Source organism: Caretta caretta, chromosome 2 (assembly GCF_965140235.1).
Source record: "Caretta caretta isolate rCarCar2 chromosome 2, rCarCar1.hap1, whole genome shotgun sequence".
NCBI classification, from domain to species: Eukaryota; Metazoa; Chordata; order Testudines; family Cheloniidae; genus Caretta; species Caretta caretta.
Window position 1 is genome coordinate 225,064,723 of NC_134207.1, and position 17,486 is coordinate 225,082,208.

Consider the following 17,486-nt stretch of genomic DNA (forward strand, 5'->3'; position numbering starts at 1 on the left):
ATAGGCAGTACAGATCCTCTCAAAAGGGGGCAGAAATGGGAAGGTTCATGGGCCAACACTTCTGCTTCACAAGTCTATTGAGCTGGCTGGGCACAAGAGGGCAGGAGGTTGCTCCAGCCTAAGGGATGGTAAAGCTGGGGAGGGATTTAGGAACTCTCCCTAGGGTGAAGCAACTCTACATAATTCCAAACACCAGTATAGTGCCTCAATGGCACAGTCTTCCATGATTAAGAGGACTCAAAATAGGAACCCTACTTAGGAGTAGCATGAACTAAAATACTCTTTATAAAATACAGAATGACAAAATTAAAAAAAAATTACAATATATACCTCGTTAGCTCTCAAAGTTTCTATGACTTCCTTCAAAGCATTACATTCTTCTGTTAATACCTGGACTGCAACAAACTGCTCTCTCTTCAATGCTTCAGATTCAGAAATATGCCTGGTTTCCATATCCATGATTTCAGCAGCATGGAGTTCTTGCATTTGGTCAATTTTCTCGGTAAACTCTCTTATGACCTCTGCAACCTCCTCTGATGAATATTCATTTTGTAAATCATTTTGGATTTCTGCATTTTTAACAAGGACCTGTAAAGTTTGGTTGGAGCTATTGATTTGCATAGTCTTCTCAGTCTGAGATGATGAACTTTTTCTGGTAGAAGTTGGGTCTTCTTTGGTAGAAACATTATCTGGTTTGTCAACATCCTTTCTGCTTTCAAATTTTCCTATTTCCTCTTCCTCTCTCATATAATCTGCAAGCTTCTTTTCTGCTTCAACTAGGCTGTCCTTGACTCGATGTAGCTCTTCTTGAAGATGTCTCATACTTGTTTCTCTCACCTAGAGATACAACAAATTTGAACTGCAGATATCCAAATACCTTTAAAGAACCAAATTTTGTATTTTTAAATGTTATATACAATGAGGAGTCACAGTTATTCTTTTTAGATTAATCTTGTGTAGATGGATTATGTCGGTTAGATGATAACACAAAGTTACTATCTCAAGAAACAGATTAGATCCAGTAAATTGGTGTAACTCCCTTGAATTACACTTATTTGTGGCAACTAAAGATCTGGTCCACAGCATCAGGTAGTTTTCATAAATGTATGAACAGTGTGTACTGCACAGTCATTTTTATGAAGTAATTTTTTTCACTGGAAGAGATAAAACAATTATGGAACAATCCAGTTCTTACCATTAATTCCTCTTGAAGTTTTTCTGACTTTTCTCTGTAACTACTCAGTTCTTCCTTGACAGCAGCTGATTCAGCTTTGATTTTCTCTAATTCACTTTCAGCAATGAATACACTTCCCTCTTGACTTTGAGTTAGTTCTGTGACTACCTACATGTCAGTACAAAATATAAGCAGTGGTAGATAAAACATCTATTACAATGGCATCAAAATACTAATGACGCTGTCCCGTGTGTGCCACTCCACAAAAGCTAGAGATGAGACAAGCCACGTGAAGAAACGTCAAGTGCCTTGAATAGGTGGTGTTCTGACCAACCTAACCTCCCAGACTTTCATTTCAAAAGGCCACTTTTCTAGATTAACTGGGATCCCTAAGCTGAAAAAAAGGACTGTTTGGAAGTGCTGTGAAAAGGATAATCTTCTGGGAAGATCTCTGGCCAAGGATGGAAAAAAACACTAATACACTAAAAGGCAGCAACAGGGATGTGAAAAAACAGTAATGAAGGCTGTTAGACATCATAAAGTTTTAAAGAGAAGTTTCTGACCTTAATTCAATAGCATTTGTACAAAAGGTTTTAGCACCTGTGGTCCAGGCCCTGCATTCCATATCTGTGAACATCAGACTTTCAGCAGCAAAGCTGAGGTTGTCATTAAATTAATAGCTACAGAACATACAATCTCTGCCTTGGAAAATGGAAGACAACACTCAACCCATCTTTGACTCAGAGGGTCAAATTAACAGGTAACATAACTGGTGATCGATGGAAGGCAGTGTGAACATAAATTGGCATAAATTAAACATTAAAGAGGTATAAGGCCAGGTCATTGTAGAAAGTAACCAAAGGAGGTTACTTTAAAAAGGTATAAGAGAAAAAGGAATATCTTTCAAACCACATACACTTTTTTACCCCTTCTTAATCCTCTTGTTGGCTGTGTTTGTTACTATGACTGTCTTTTTGCCTCCTAGGCACATAAATTACATAGATGTGTAATTTAACCCCCATATACTTCACCTCTAAATCTGATCCATGGAGTGGGAAATTTCAGACATTAGGCAGTGGGCCTAGAATGTGGCAAGCCATTGGATCTATCACAACCTCACTATTATTAAATGAGGAGACAAGAATAAAACACTAAGTTTCTTTGAACTTTGGCTTCCATAATTTTAATAAATGGCAATGACAATGAAGTTAATATTGATCATGTTAACAAGTCAAAACTGGAAAGTAGGTATCTGTGCAATGAAGATGCTTTTCCTGGCATTAGATAAGAGCAAGGAAACTAAATCATCCAAAGCAGGACCAAGCTCTAGTGGCTTTGTTATTTACATTATAAGAGCATCCTAAATTGAAATTTACATTATACTTTTGTGAGAGCAGCTTACTTCAGCTACACGTGTTTTCATGCCTGTTCATTCCAGATAGATGGAGTAACATTGCTAATTTAATATTCAAATAGAACATTGTTTCCTAAAAGCAAATAGCATTGAACTGTTGTTGCAATGTTAAAAATGTGTTATTGTTGAATTCATACTGTTTTAATAGTTGTAAGAAGTGACTATTTTAGACAGGAGCTGGAATGGGATTTGGGTAGAAAGACTAGCTTTTTGGACTGCCTGAAGGGGAAGTAGGAGGAAAGACTCCTCTTGAAGAAGTGAGAGATGGTCTGTATAGTGGTTAGGTGATATCCTGGGACCTGGGGAGATCCAGGTTCAATTCCCTGTTCTGTCACGGACTGATTTGCTCAAGATCACACAGAAACTTAGCCTCTCTGCCCCAACCGTATAATGGGATAATAGTACTTCCTGCCCTCAGAGAGGTGCTGTGAGGATAAATACATTAAAGGATTGTGAGTTGCTCTGATATTATGATAAAGGGAATTGTATGAATGGATAGATTAGATAGTGCTGTGGTCTTGGTTATATATGGATAGAGAACCCTGTTAGAAGAATCCCTTTGAATGGATTATACCTGCTTGTAAATTTTCACTGCAATATATACAAATAACTAGGGCCCAGAACCACAAAGGGACTTATGTGCCTAAGTCCCAGATTTAGATCCTACTGTGATCCACAAAAGCCCCACTCAGCTGCTACCTAACCCTGCAGGAACCTAAACTCACTTGGTGCCTAAATTTTCACTGTAAAAGTCCCCTAAGCACCCACATTTCTGCCTCTAGGCATGTGCACTGCTACCTCAAACCTGGTAAAGATAGGCAAGGGAACACCTATCTTGCTGGCAGGCCCAATACAGTGGTGGGTAAGGCTTTCTCCTGAGAGGAGGAAGACTTCTATTCAATTCCTTTCCCCCCCATCAGGCAGCATGGGGAATTGAACCTGGGTTTTACACATCTTGGATGAGTACTCTAACACTGGGCTAAAGCTTATAAGGGAGGCACTACCTCCAGTCATTTTGGATGGAGTTAGGCATACACCGCTGCTGTTCTTGCAAGAAATGGTTCAGGCAACAAAGGCGTTTCCCTTCCAGGAAAGGGTTCCGTGCTGTGGATCCCAAGCAGAGACACAGGCACCTCCCTGCAGCTGGCTTAACACCCTGAGAGGGCAAGGCATAGGGCACATCCCTTCAATTAGCATTTCCTTTCGACTAGCTTAGGCAGCTCCCTGTCTAGCATGCTGGCTTTCTCAGGTGCCTCTTTCTCCCGTTTCATTATATAGAGAGCCTAATACCTAACTCAAGCTTTGTGGATTCCAGTGATTTTTTAGGTGCCTAAAAAATGGGCAGTGCAATGTTGACTGTCACAATGCCTGAGACCCATTGTGATTCAAGGCCTAAATCAATATGAATGCCCCAAATTAAACCTTTAATAAAAATACATTTAAGACTTCCAGTGCCTCAAAAATCAATCTGCAGATTCATGGCAAGGACATCATCAATCTTATTATCTTCAGAACATATTCACAAAAATTGAGAGAAGTATGTTTAGTTTTAAAAACACCTGATTCCCATGAAAAGGCTGGATATGTTTTATTCAAATATCCATGGGAAATCAATAGTGGAATTTACCAAAAGTGCAATTTTTGTTCTATTTGTAACTCAGAGGAGTATGTATATCTAACACAGCTCTGACTAATATTCTGTTATTGCATGAACAGATTCAATGTCTTTAATCTTATTAAAAAATGTGTGCGCCCACCACAGAGCCCATAAAAATAATTGATTCTTATGCAAAATGAGCAAAAGATCACGAGGCATACACTTTTTTACCTCAGATGTTTGCACCTCTCCCTGTTTAGGGGTCTTTTTAATCTCCTCTTTGTATTTTTCCTGAATGTCTTCTATTAACTGCTGAAGTTCTAATAGTCTGTTTTCTTTTTTTATAGCCTCCTTCTGTGCAATTTCTGCATTTTTTTTTTCTAGCTCCAGGTTATCGTACACCTTTGCCAGCTGGTTTTCCATCTCTGAAAGTTTCTCTGTTAATTTTGATTCGGTCTCTTCTTTAGCTATGTGATTTACATTCTCTGTTTGTGTATTTTTGTTTGCTTCTTCAGCGCCTTTTGAAAATGCCTGTATTCTTGGACTCAGTTTATTTTGCTCCTGAATTGCATTCAACTGAACTTGGCTCACAAGAGCAGCAGCAACCTTTTCCTGAAGTATCTCTTCAAGTTCCAGTATTTTCTTTTTAAGTACTTCTGTTTCTACCTTGGATTGCTCTTTCAAGTCCTTTATTTGGTTGTAACACTGCCACAACTCAGATTCCCTCTCTTTAATAGCTGCCTGAAGTTGCTGCAGCTTTATCTCCATGTTGCTGATGGTGATCTTTGTAATTTCTTCCACAGACTTAAGCTGGATTTTATTTTCTAGGAGCTCTGGTGACTTCTCATTCAGGGCTTCTTCCAGTTTTTCACTTCTGTCTTTGCTCCTGTCCCCTACTTCTGCCTTGTCACTTTTCATCAGTAAATGCTTATATTTCTCTGTTACTCTCTCATGTTCCCTCTTTAAGATATCTAGTTCTTTCTTTAAATGGTTCATTTTTAATTTAGTTTCTTCAAGCTCCTTCTTTGTCATGGATGACTCTACATTATTATCTTCCACTTGCTTCTTCAAAGCTTCTTTTTCTGCCAACACTGTATCAAGTTCATGTTTCAGACTGTCAGCATCCTCCTGAATGGAAGCAACATCTACAGGTACTTTTTGTTCAATATTTGCCAACTCCTGCTGAAGTTTTTCAATCACTTCATTCAGCTGTTCTATTTCCTCTTCACTGTTTTTCTTCACACGCTCTTGATCACTTTTTAGGCATTCTATCTGGGCTTCAAGTTCTCTTATATGCTCATTTTTTTCTTCAATAACCTAAAAAGTCAATGAAATAAATTAATAGCTACTAGTTATTATAATAGTTAATATTAGATAACAACCAGATTATGCTTTCTCCTGGATTTGCTGGCAGCAGTCTGTTTAATCATTCATCCTGACATCTTGTAAAAGCAGCATAGTAGCAGTAGATGAAATTGCCTGGATGATTTATTGCTCATAGATCTTTACATGAATCAAAGTACATGCATGTAAGACTTGGAAAAGAGGTGTGAGCTTACTGAACTATCTACTTTCTACAAAGCTACATGTGAAAGCTGAAGCTTTCATAATATTTTTCTAGCTTTCTTGTCTAAAGCTCTGACAACATCCATCCCCTGTGCAAATTATTACTGAGGTTAAAGGGACTACCAGCTGTGGTAAGGTCTGTGCAGATAAATCTCTTTGCACAATCAGGGCCTTAGACATAGTTTGACTTCCAGCACCCAAGAAACAAAGGTTCTTTGAATCATATTACCTTCAAAGAAATCATCTTGCAGTATATTACACAAATAATCTCCCTCTCTCTAAAAAAGCAGTGGATCCTCAGTCTTGAAAATAACAGTTTCAAGACTGAGGGTTCCAGCATACACAAGTTAGATACTATATTCAACTAGATTAGTCAGATACTGTATTTCTTCACCATTAAAAAGAAGCAGCTCACCCTTCCAAACATATATTCGTCTGGTTATATTACAATAAAGCCATACTGACGCCACCACTTAAACTATATATTGGATTTTTATATGGAATGTGAAATAGAATGGATTTATAATATAAATGCAAACAGGCCCTTAACTATATCAATATTAAGCACAAATATAATATGAATTTTCTTTTCTACATGTATGTATATATATTCCGTGCAAGCCACCTGTAATGAAGTAATTTATTTTGTACAATAATTTAACTGAAAGAAGAGAGAGATGAAGATGCAGCACTATTTGTCAAAAGAATCTATAATGCTGTCAAAGCAATTCAGCAACAAAGAGATTTGTGATGATACAAGCAGAGCAAAACAATACATTTCTGGACTAACTCATGATATTTGAAGTTACCAGATTCATATTCTTAACTACCCAGAAATTAGTTGAACGACAGAAACAGCCCAATACATGTCCTCACTGAGGTACCTAAATTATGAAGAGGATGACTTTATGATGCAGATAATGGAGAATATGAACAAGAGAGAGACTGACTTTTTTCTGAGCTTGAACAAGAGAAGAAAAGGGAAATTTGGGGTCAGTGAACATAAAAATTTACCAGAATAAGAAAAGAGTTCACAAACAGCAGCAGTAATAAAAGAGTATAAGATTTCAAGGGAATTTGTTTTGGAGAATTAAGAATATAATATGAAACGTTTAGTGGGAGAAACTTCTCATTCCACAAGTATAGAAGAATGCTGGAGGACCCTTAAACACACCATAATACAGGTGCACCAGAGTAAGAGGAATAAGGTTGACAGAAACAAGAAGTGGTCAACGTGGCTTCATAAGGAATTGCTCAAATCTCTTAGGTTAAAAAAAGTCTGTTCTGGAAACGGAAAAGTAGCAGGCAATCAAACAAGAATATTCAGTCAGTCAATACTTGTACAGAAAAGATAAGGATAGCAACAAACAATGAGTTAATGATCGCCAAAGCATAAGCTTTCTTAATACTTAGTACTCTTTCTAACAGCACTAGTTAAAGTAGGGGACCTAATAGGTTCTATATGGACCAGTTAATGAGCAACACACATTGGTGCGCTTTAGAAATCACAGTCCTGTAGTCTGCATTCCTGCTCCATGTAGATAAGCCCCTAGACACAAGTAACCATTTCTGGGGGTTTTCTAGTGTTCATTTGATAAAGAGAGCACCTGGAGTGCATTAAGATGTTTTGTCCCTCAGCATGCTCCACTTCAAGCGTGGGTATGACTGTGCAGTTTCAATCAGAGATTTTTGTCAGCAGTGTCTGCGGGCCCATGCCTGCACCCCACACATCCTCATGCTCTGGGTCCAAGGGCACATAGGGAAAGGAGGATCTGTCCTCGCTGCTCTAGTTCTTTCTCTACTACAAAGTCCACAGGTAAGAACTCCAAAGCAGAGAGGAAGGAAGGAAGGCGGTGGAGCACCCACAGGGACAAAACATCTTGAAGAACTCCAATTACTGTATAGGTAAGTAACCTCCCCTTCTTTAAGATGTTGTCTCAATGGGTGTTGCACTTCAGGTGGCTCCTGAGCAGCGCTCTGGCGATGGCGGATGCTGAGCAGATGGATTCAGTACACACCAGAGAGCAGCCTCACCAAAGGGTGCATCTGCCCTAGAAGCAAGCCTGAGTGCATAGTGCTGGGAAAATGGGTGCATAGATGACCATGCGGCAGCTTTGCAAATATCTGTGATAGGCATGTTCTTAAGTAGGGCTATAGAGGTGAATTGTGCCCTGGTGGGATGGCCAGTCTCCCTAGGTGCCTCTGGAAGCTTTATAACATGCTATTATGTATTAATTTCAATAACTTTTGGGTGGAAATTGATGATCCCTTCATTCTCTCTGTGAAGTAAACTAGGAGTCTAGGAGAAGCTCTGAACGGCTTAGTCCTATCGAGTGAGAAAGCAAGGGCTGTTCTCATGTCCAGAGTATGAAGACTGGCTTCTTCCCTTGAAGTATGAGGTTTGGGATAAAAAAACTGGTAAATGAATGTTCTGACTGATGTAGTAGTTGAGCCACACTGAAACACCAGCATTTCAAGTTAGACAGTGTCGTGAATAGGTCTATCTCTGGGAAGCCCCAGGCAAGACAAATCTCCTCAAAGACCAGATTGCTCAGCTCCCATTCATGGCACTGGCTGAAATGCCTGCTCAGGGTGTCTGCTATGGTATTTTCTGAAGACTCTCGGTGCGGTCAAAAGACCAAACAGAAGAACTTGGTACTGGTGGCAGTCATTACCAATGACAAACTGTAGGAAGGTCTGTGAGCTGGATGCACAGCTATATGGAAATATGCATTCTGGAGGTTGAGGGCCTCAAACCAGTAACCTGGATCTAATGATGGAATTATTGCTGCTAGCATTAGCATCCTGAATTGCTGTGTCTGGATGACAGTGTTCAGAGTCCTGAGATCCAGGATCAGTCTCCATCCCCTTTTTTCTTAAGCACAAGGTAGTATTTGGAGTAGAACCTTTCTAATCAAGTTGGAAGGAACAGGTTTGATTGCCCCCCGGAAGCAGGAGAGATTAGGAGACCCTTGTAAGAAGGGTCACTGAAAAGGGATGGGGAGGTGGGGGTAGGAGGGAGTTGAACTGGATGGTGTAACCAGATAAAACTATTTCTAGTATCCATCTTTCTGACATTATATGCTCCCAGGAAGGCATGAAATGGGAGAGGCAATCCCCATAGGGTACGTGGAGGGTAGGACAATGCAGTGTAGATCCGTACAGTGCAGTGATTCGTGGCCCTCAGTAAAGCTTCAAAATGGCTGCTTGGGAAAAATCGCTGACTGGGAGGAAACAGCAGATGATGGGCCCTTTTTGTGGAACATGGACCTCTTCTTAAGTGTTCTGGTGGTCTTTGGGAGGTTGGATACTGAACTGGTGAGATCACTGAGGTGTCTGTGACTTGCTATATTTTCTTTTTTGATGCAGGGATGCCGATGCCCAGAGATCACAGGGTCTTTGAGAGAGTGTAGGGATTCATCTGTGGCATCACTGAAGAGCTTGGGCCCTTCTAAAGGAAAATCCTCCACTGTATTTTGTACCTCCCTGGGGAGCCTGGAGGATTGCAGCCATGAAGCTTGATGAATGACCATGGTGGCAGTCAAAGAAAGATGCTGTGTCAGCTGCACTATGGGAAGCTTACAGAGGAGTTCTGGCGATCATCTGGCCTTCTGTGATGAGGGCTTGAAACAGGTCCTTCTGGTCTTGAGGCAAATAATCAATACAGTGAGAGATTTGCTATAATTCATAGTCTTACTTTGCCATCAACGCATGATAGTTGGCAACCCTGAACTGTAGTGTGGCCAAAGAGTAGCTTTCGTGGCCAAAAAGATCCAGCTGTTTAAATACTTTGTTGTGAGTAGTTGATCTACCAAAGAATTTGGTCTGGAATGGGTGAAAAGACACTCTCAACCCTTGGCTGATAGACAGTACTTATATCAGCCCCCTCGCCTGTAGCTGGAATGGTTAGCAGGTGTTTGCCATATTGTACAGGCTGGTGACAGCATGGCATCATTAATAGATAAGGCTACCTTTCCTTGAGAAGAGGTATACAACATTTCCACCAGTGAGTGTTGTGGTTCTTCTGTTTTCTTCAAGGTGATCTATAAAGTCTTAGCTATTCTATTCATGAGCTCTTGGAAGATATTGCAGTCACCCACATAGGATGGTGGAGGGGACATAACTCTCTCATCTGGTGAGGAAGAGGATTTATTAGATGGCAATGCCTTCTCCTCTGCCCTCATTTCTTGTTCTTCTGGAGGATCTTTGTGGGGAAGAGAGTCCCAGGGTACTGGTGGCAGCTGCTCTTGGCAGGTCCTCTTATGTGAGGGCATTATGTAGAGCTGATGCCAGTAAGGGGCCCAAAGGTTCCAGAAAGCCCAATGTGGCAGGGCATATGTTAAAGGAGAGGGACTCCATGGTTGTTCTTAAAAAGGCCAACAGAACAATCACTGACTGGCCCCTGGAGTCTCATCCCCTGGATATACTGCAGGAGAGGGAGACTGGAATGGAAAAGTAATGGTATCCTGGATGGGACTGTCTGAGTCAGCATCCAGCAGAGAAGCCAGAGGCATTGGTATTGGGGACCGTGTCAGTACTGGTGGTCAAACTGGTACCAGTAGCTGCACTGATACTGGTGGCCAAATTCTTGTGTCAGGGTGTGGTAGCACCAGAAGATTTGTTGCTACTGGCAGGAAATTCCTCTTGGCACCTCTCAGCAGATGGCATTCAGGCTCCTCTGAATATTGAAAATGGTTCTTATTCCACTTTGTCTTATCAATATAGTGCTGCAAGTCTCTTGCCTGAAATCCTTGCAGATCTGGCAAGCGTTATATTATATTAGAAAAGGATTATGGTTCATGGTATGATCAGAAAGGCTGCATTTACACATATTCAGTGAACTCATAGCTTCATTAGTTTGAAAAGAAGAAATTTCAGAAATGAAGCACTATCTAGCAGGTGCACCAAAATGCAACCTACTAAATATATCTCATATATACAAGACAGTAGAATAAATTCAGTAAGTATGCTGAGATACAACTCAGATGTCTGCATCCTGATAGGCTGCAAGAGGATCAGGAGTACTTAAAGACAGCAAAGAATACATGATTATATAAGCAAATACAGGCAAATATAATTCTAATGTATTTTCTTAACAGAATGTCAGATCCATACAATAATTGATAAATAGTAATTAATTTTGAAGGTTAGAGCACTGCATTCTATTAATGACTAAATAAACATGTTCTTTAAATATAAACAAAAGATTTCAAAAGAATATACTTTGTTGTCTGTTGTGATTTCAAGTTGCTGTTGCAGTGCTGTTATTTGTTCATTAAGATGATCTATTTCCTGCTCCTTTTCATGCATGATCTGAGCAAGTTTCCCAGGTACTAGACAATGATCCTTTATGGATGTATCTTCAGATTTCTGGATCAGTAGCCCCAATCTTTCCATTTCATCCTACAAAAAAAAAAAATCCATAACGTGCTGTAATTACATGTATCCTTTTCTGAATATTCTTCAATTAATAGATTATTTAAATGATAGAAGATCACATGAAATAAAGAATGGCTATATGAATTTTTTTATATTTTGTATGTTGAATAGTACAACACTTGAACATCAAATAGAGTTAAGGATCTTGGTTTTATCCCAGAATGAATTTATTCAGGGTAAACATGAATGAAACTATATCCTGTCTGTCGGATAATTACCTTAAATAATTTATTCTCTTGTTCCAGTTCTTGAAATCGTGTAGTGGATTCCTTTCTCTGGATTTCTAATTGCATATGTAATTGTTGAACTTCTTCATTTTTGTTTTCTAGTTCTTCTCGAAACTGCTCCAGTTGTTCTTCAAGGTTTGTGATCTGCACATCCAAAATGTGGATCGAAGAGGTTAATAGACACACAGCAGAGCCACATTTAAAAAACAACAACATATATCTGGGATCAGTTTTGTTTCTGAAAATAACAGAATTTTACTCAAATGAGATCTGTGTTCACCAATACACTGGCCATGTTGATTGTAAAGATACATTTGATTCTTAAGACTGAATGGATTTGGAAATAGTGATTTGGAAGTAGACCAGGCCACTCATCCATCCTCTGAAGGCCTGCAAGCTATTTGTATAAAAAACTCCCACTGATATCAGCTGAAATCATTATGATTGTTCCAGTGAGGGAGAGCTTGCAGGACTAGGCTCATTTAAATTTACCAGTTCTACCTCACAATGGCTTTAGAGTCTCAAAATACTTAACTGACATTTTAAAAACCATTTACATGAGCTTCTCTTATTGCTGCCTTCAACAGCCTTTTCAAAACAATTAAAAATATAAGTGAGCTGAATTCTACTTTCAGTTACACTGGTATAAATCTGGAATAATTCCAGTGAAATCAACAGAGTCCAGATTTTCAAGAGTGTAACTGAAAGAAGAGCTTGGTCCATTATGTTTAAAATCATTTTAGGATATTCGCTGGGCTTTTCAAAGGAGCCTAATAGAGTTAGGTGCCCAAATTCCAATGAGATCTGGGTACCTAGCACCCTCAGGTTCCTTTGAAATTCTCACCCATTATTCTTATACTTAACTCATGTGACCATGTCCTTTTTATTTCTTAATTTAGACTAAATGGGCTATATCTGGATCTCATTTACACTATGTGAATTTGGAGTAACTCCACTCAGAGAACACTTCAATCTCTTTAGTTACTCGATTACAGACCTAAAAGTGGCAACTCTTCAACAAAAAAACTTCAAAAACAGACTCCAATGAGAGACTGCTGTATTGGAATTAATTTGCAAACTGGATACAATTAACTTAGGCTTGAATAAAGACTGGGAGTGGATGGGTCATTACACAAAGTAAAACTATTTCCTCATGTTTATTCCCCCCCCCCCCCTGCTGTTCCTCAGACATTCTTGTCAACTGCTGGAAATGGCCCACCTTGATCATCACTACAAAAGGTTCTTCCCCTCCCCCACCTCCCGGGTAATAGCCCACCTTAAGTGATCACTCTCATTACAGTGTGTATGGTAACACCCATTGTTTCATGTTCTCTGTGTATATAATTCTCCCCACTGTATTTTCCACTGAATGCATCCGATGAAGTGAGCTGTAGCTCATGAAAGCTTATGCTCAAATAAATTGGTTAGTCTCTAAGGTACTACAAGTCCTCCTTTTCTTTCCACTGACTCAGTATCAGTGTTATCAGAATGTGGCCTTTTATCCTTTCTTTCAAGATAAATACTTCTGTAATCGCAACTGAACTACATTTGTACTGATTCTCATTTTTATAAAAGAGGATTTCAGGCATCAGACTGTGGATGATGTTCACTCCTTCATTTTAAGGTTTCTTGAACTCCATCCTGTTTACCATCAGGATACTTATTTTTTGGCTGGAAAGGTAAAATGTAGGTCTTTTCCAAAAACACCTTTAATGTGTGCAGGCTAGTGCTGGTGGTGGGGTGCCTTACTATCTCGAACACCCTCGTAAAGGTTAAGCATGGCACATTTTTCCCCATTGCATGGAAAAAGCAATGGGAATCTAAAAATCAAGCACATATCTGGTCTTCCCTCATAGAACTCTGGTGTTTTGCAACACTGCCAGTCTGCTAACCAAATATATAGTCCTAACAAGATTTTCTCCACAAGTGTACACAATAGCTTCACTAGAACTTAGATGGGAAAACAATTCAACCAAAAAGTGCCACCCATTCAATAAACACCACCACTGCCTACAACACTTTAGGAGGTCCTTGGGAGAACCTGTTCCAATAATTACCAGGCAGAAGCCTGCTCAGCTTGTGGGAGTTGTTGAGATCACTGTCCAATATGGCCTTGCTGCAGTGTATAAACAGTGAACTACAGATTGCTGCATTGAGTCAGGTGTAAAGCAAAAATCACTAATAAACAATTCATATTAAAAGCAAACCTGAACATTTAGAGATACTCTACCTCTTTTTCCTTTCTGTCTACAGCTTCTTGTTCAGCCTGCAATTGTACTTCAAGGGGCAATTCTCCCTTCACAGTGGCAGCTCCACACCGCTTTCTTTCCTCCACCTTTAAACAAGTATTATAATAATAGCTACTTTAGCTTTCATTTATTTATTATTGAGTAAACATTGCATTATTCTTAGGCAAATGAAGAATAGTAGGAAATGCATGGAACTTTTATACACAACAATACCTTTTGCAAATTGTCTGCACTGATAATTAAGGCTTGTTCCAGTTCTCTTATTCTGCACTCCAGTTTCTCAATTTCTTCATTCCGTTCTTGTATATCTCTCTGAAGTTGCTCTTTAGAGAGCAAAAGCTCACTGCATTTGTCTGTTTTTTCTTGTAGTTGGTTTGTTAACTGTTCAACCTGGTGGACAACATGGTAAGCATGGTGAATACTCTGTAGCATATTGGAATGTGTTTCTAGCATTAGTATAACACTGATTTTTGAGGGGAAAAAACCTCCTCTGTTAATTAATGTCCAACCTCTATGGCAGAAAACAGCGCAAAATTAGTCTTGTAGCTCCAAATCCAATAAATACAAATTATGCCTCTGATGAGTTTTATGTTTTGTGTGATGGCATTTGCTACTCCCTACAACCTATTTTGTCCTTCTGAAGGTCCTCAGACTCCCTACTGGGCTAAGACATATACCTTGGTATCCCTGTGCACCCTATCAGTAGGATCCCTGAAACATCCAAGGAAGAAGTGTCTTGACACTAGAGAACAAATTCAATTCCAGCAGTTCTGTTATTCTTCAAGTCCTAAAAAAATATTTGTGCCAAAAGTCCTTGAACCAAAAATAATTTGTGAAAGAAGGAATGACAAAATGCTCATGTTGCTTTGGGGGGAGAGTTAAAGTTATCTGGGTAACCTTAATTATGCATTTCCATACTTCAAAACATTTTAGCTTTTGAGGGTTATTTTATAACTACTCTAACTTCATCTAGATCTTTAATGTTCAAGTCAGTTAATATAGTTCTACCTTAACTCTAGATTAACAAGAAACTTTGTTTGCTGCCTAAGTTTTTAAATAGGATTTGGAAATGGCTAGGTAGTCACCAAAAGTAACTAGTTTATATGGCCTCACTTTCTGCAGTAGAAAACATCATCTAGATAAAGCCTTCTGAATCTCCTGAAGTTGAGACATTCAAGGCTTAGGAGCATCATATTAAGGGAGTAATGAAAATAGTCAAGATGAGAAGTAATTAAGACACAAGTAAAGATTTCAGCAGAGGTACGTCGAAGGTAAACACAATTGTGGCACTGTTCTAGATGTGACATGAACAGAATTACAGATAAGGAAAATGTGTGAGTAACAAGTGCGAACCATCTAGCCTGAGGCACAAAGATAAGGTCTGAGTTAAACTGAGTGATAGGGAGAGATGGGACAAACAGCTTTTCATTCAAGAAGTGAATTTCAGTATCTGAAGTATTTAGAAGTTATGATTTAGCCTGGAACTAACAGAGTCAATGCAATTTGACAGATGGAAGATAGAAAGATCAGATGGAAGGGTGCCATCCACCTGAAAGTGTTATCCAAGTTTGAAGCAACCAGTTAGACATCCCAGAGGGAGAAGATAAATGGAAAAGAATATTTCACAATATTCTTCCCCAACAGTCCATTGTGGAAGAACTGACCATATTAAACAGCAGAAAGTAAAAACAGTAGTTAGTAATGTAAAATGAAAGCAAAGAGAAGAATATAATACTGCTTCTTGCTCAAGGCACTAATATAAAATAGAATAATATTTCGTAACTGTGCTAGTGTAAAGAATACAGACATGTCAGCTATAGTAAGAGACATAAGAAGACTCTGTTTAACTTTTAATGAATAGGAAGATCATGTAACAGAGGCACTTCTCATTGTCTATATGCAGTTATATATATATATATATATATATCTGAAAGTTCACATAACATTATTATATATCCCTCCATGCAATTAAAAAAAGCAAGTCTAATAATTCATTTACATTATGTTATGTAGTAATACCCTCCGTCTTTTATCTCTTAGTCTTTCACATTCAATAATAGGATTTTTCGCCTATAACCAGGACCTTACAAATCATGACATTTTTGGACAATACAATAGCAGGCTATTTGCTCTTCCATGTGTATCTAACTTAAAAGTGACAGCTTCTCTATTAATCTATGTGTGGGGTGCTAGTTAATTGTCAGCTATTAGTGACTATCTTCTGTATGAATATATGTGCACTTACAGTGGTTTCTTCACAATCAATAGTTTCAACACTTGGGACATATTCCAATATAAAAACCTGGATAAACTGGCAAATAGACTGAACATTTCCATACATTCTTAAGAAGTTTTATCTATCTTCATTAGTTGTTTCAAAAGTGTCTGTTACTGAGATAGCTAAACTCTGCATTATTTTACTGTTTCAAACAACATTTTCACTCTTTTCATCCATATTGCTTTATTTTCTTGCTGTGCAAAAGATGCAGATTATGTACATTATAAAATGTTATAAAAAGGTTTTTACAGTGTGTCCATCATTTGCTTTTATCATGTACATTCATTAAGCACAGCTGATAATACTTCAAAAAGTTACCTCTCTGGTTTGGTGTTCATTGATAGGTTGAAACCTTTGTGGAGTCTTAAGTTGTTGCTCTAGTTTCTGTATCTCTTGTTGGAACACATCTCTTTCATGTTCTCTATCAATTGCTTGCTCCTGAAATTTAATTATGACAATGTTATTTGGATGAACATTATTAGAAAGATCTATATTCAAATTATGCATATATCATCTCATTTCTGCAAACTGTGAGTTTGTTTTATATATATCAGTTTTTATTAGGTAGCATGATCGCTTTTTATTTTATTAAATCCCTCTTACTTATTGGACAGCCACCGTACTTCATATGTTTCTGTTTGATCAGTCAAAAACCAAAAAGATATTGTATTTTCCTATGGATCCAATACTACTGCATCAGAGTGTATTATTTCTTCGGCAACAGCAAGTCAGAAGCCTATTATTTTGATGTTTTTAACTTTCCTTTTTCTTTAATATATTTAGTACAAATATAAATTCAAGTGTTGAAGTCTGAATACTTATACTAATATTAGTCTGGCACCAACTACAAAAAACAGATTCCAAGAATACATTATCTGAATTTTGCATATCAATTTTGTCTTGATAAAATCAGATTGTTTGAGATACATTTTGTGACATTTGTGAAATAATTTCTAAATATTCATATATAAAATGCTGCAACATTTGTAACAACATGGGCTGTAGTTCCTCTCCAACTGTCAGTTTGTAAAAGTAAGATTAAGTTTGTCTGCTAAATGAAAACAAACAATCAAATGTCTAAGACACAGCAGCAAAGAACATTTATTCTCTCTCTTTTTAATGCCACATTAGCACAATAATGTGTGTCTTTAATTTTCACAAAAGTCAAATATAGTGAGACATAACATTAACCTCCATGAATTGCTGATTTCATGAACCCAGGTGTATTCTACTGCAGGAGAAAGACCAGAATTCTAATGTATTTATAAAGAGTTTATTTGCATTCTAGCCAAGTGCTATGTCGCTCTTAAACACACATTGTTGATTAACAAAAGTTGTGTTAAATTTATAGTGATGGATTTGTCACATGTTCATTTTGAACCTAACCATAGAAAAAACACTAATTTTAATTGTAACAACAACATCAGAACAGCACAAAATGAAATAATGCAAATTCATCTAAGTGATAAAATATTTCTAGACAGGTCTTCCAGTTCACACTGCTTAGTAGTAACTAATGCAGAGGTGGCATCACAAAATATT

At 38.2% G+C, this 17,486-nt stretch overlaps 1 protein-coding gene across 6 annotated transcripts in view; it reads right to left on the reverse strand.

Moving 5' to 3' along the window:
• The window catches only part of AKAP9 (A-kinase anchoring protein 9), a 212,436-nt gene that overhangs the window by 21,451 nt on the left and 173,499 nt on the right, over positions 1-17,486 (reverse strand). For all 6 annotated transcript variants that reach the window (XM_048838118.2, XM_048838116.2, XM_048838113.2 and 3 more), the window contains 8 exons: positions 16,263-16,382; positions 13,880-14,056; positions 13,648-13,752; positions 11,409-11,561; positions 10,975-11,154; positions 4,417-5,502; positions 1,196-1,342; positions 331-837 (listed from right to left, as the gene is read on the reverse strand). In XM_048838118.2, the coding sequence (XP_048694075.2) occupies positions 331-837; positions 1,196-1,342; positions 4,417-5,502; positions 10,975-11,154; positions 11,409-11,561; positions 13,648-13,752; positions 13,880-14,056; positions 16,263-16,382 (2,475 nt within the window). The remainder of the gene's footprint in view (positions 1-330; positions 838-1,195; positions 1,343-4,416; positions 5,503-10,974; positions 11,155-11,408; positions 11,562-13,647; positions 13,753-13,879; positions 14,057-16,262; positions 16,383-17,486) is intronic.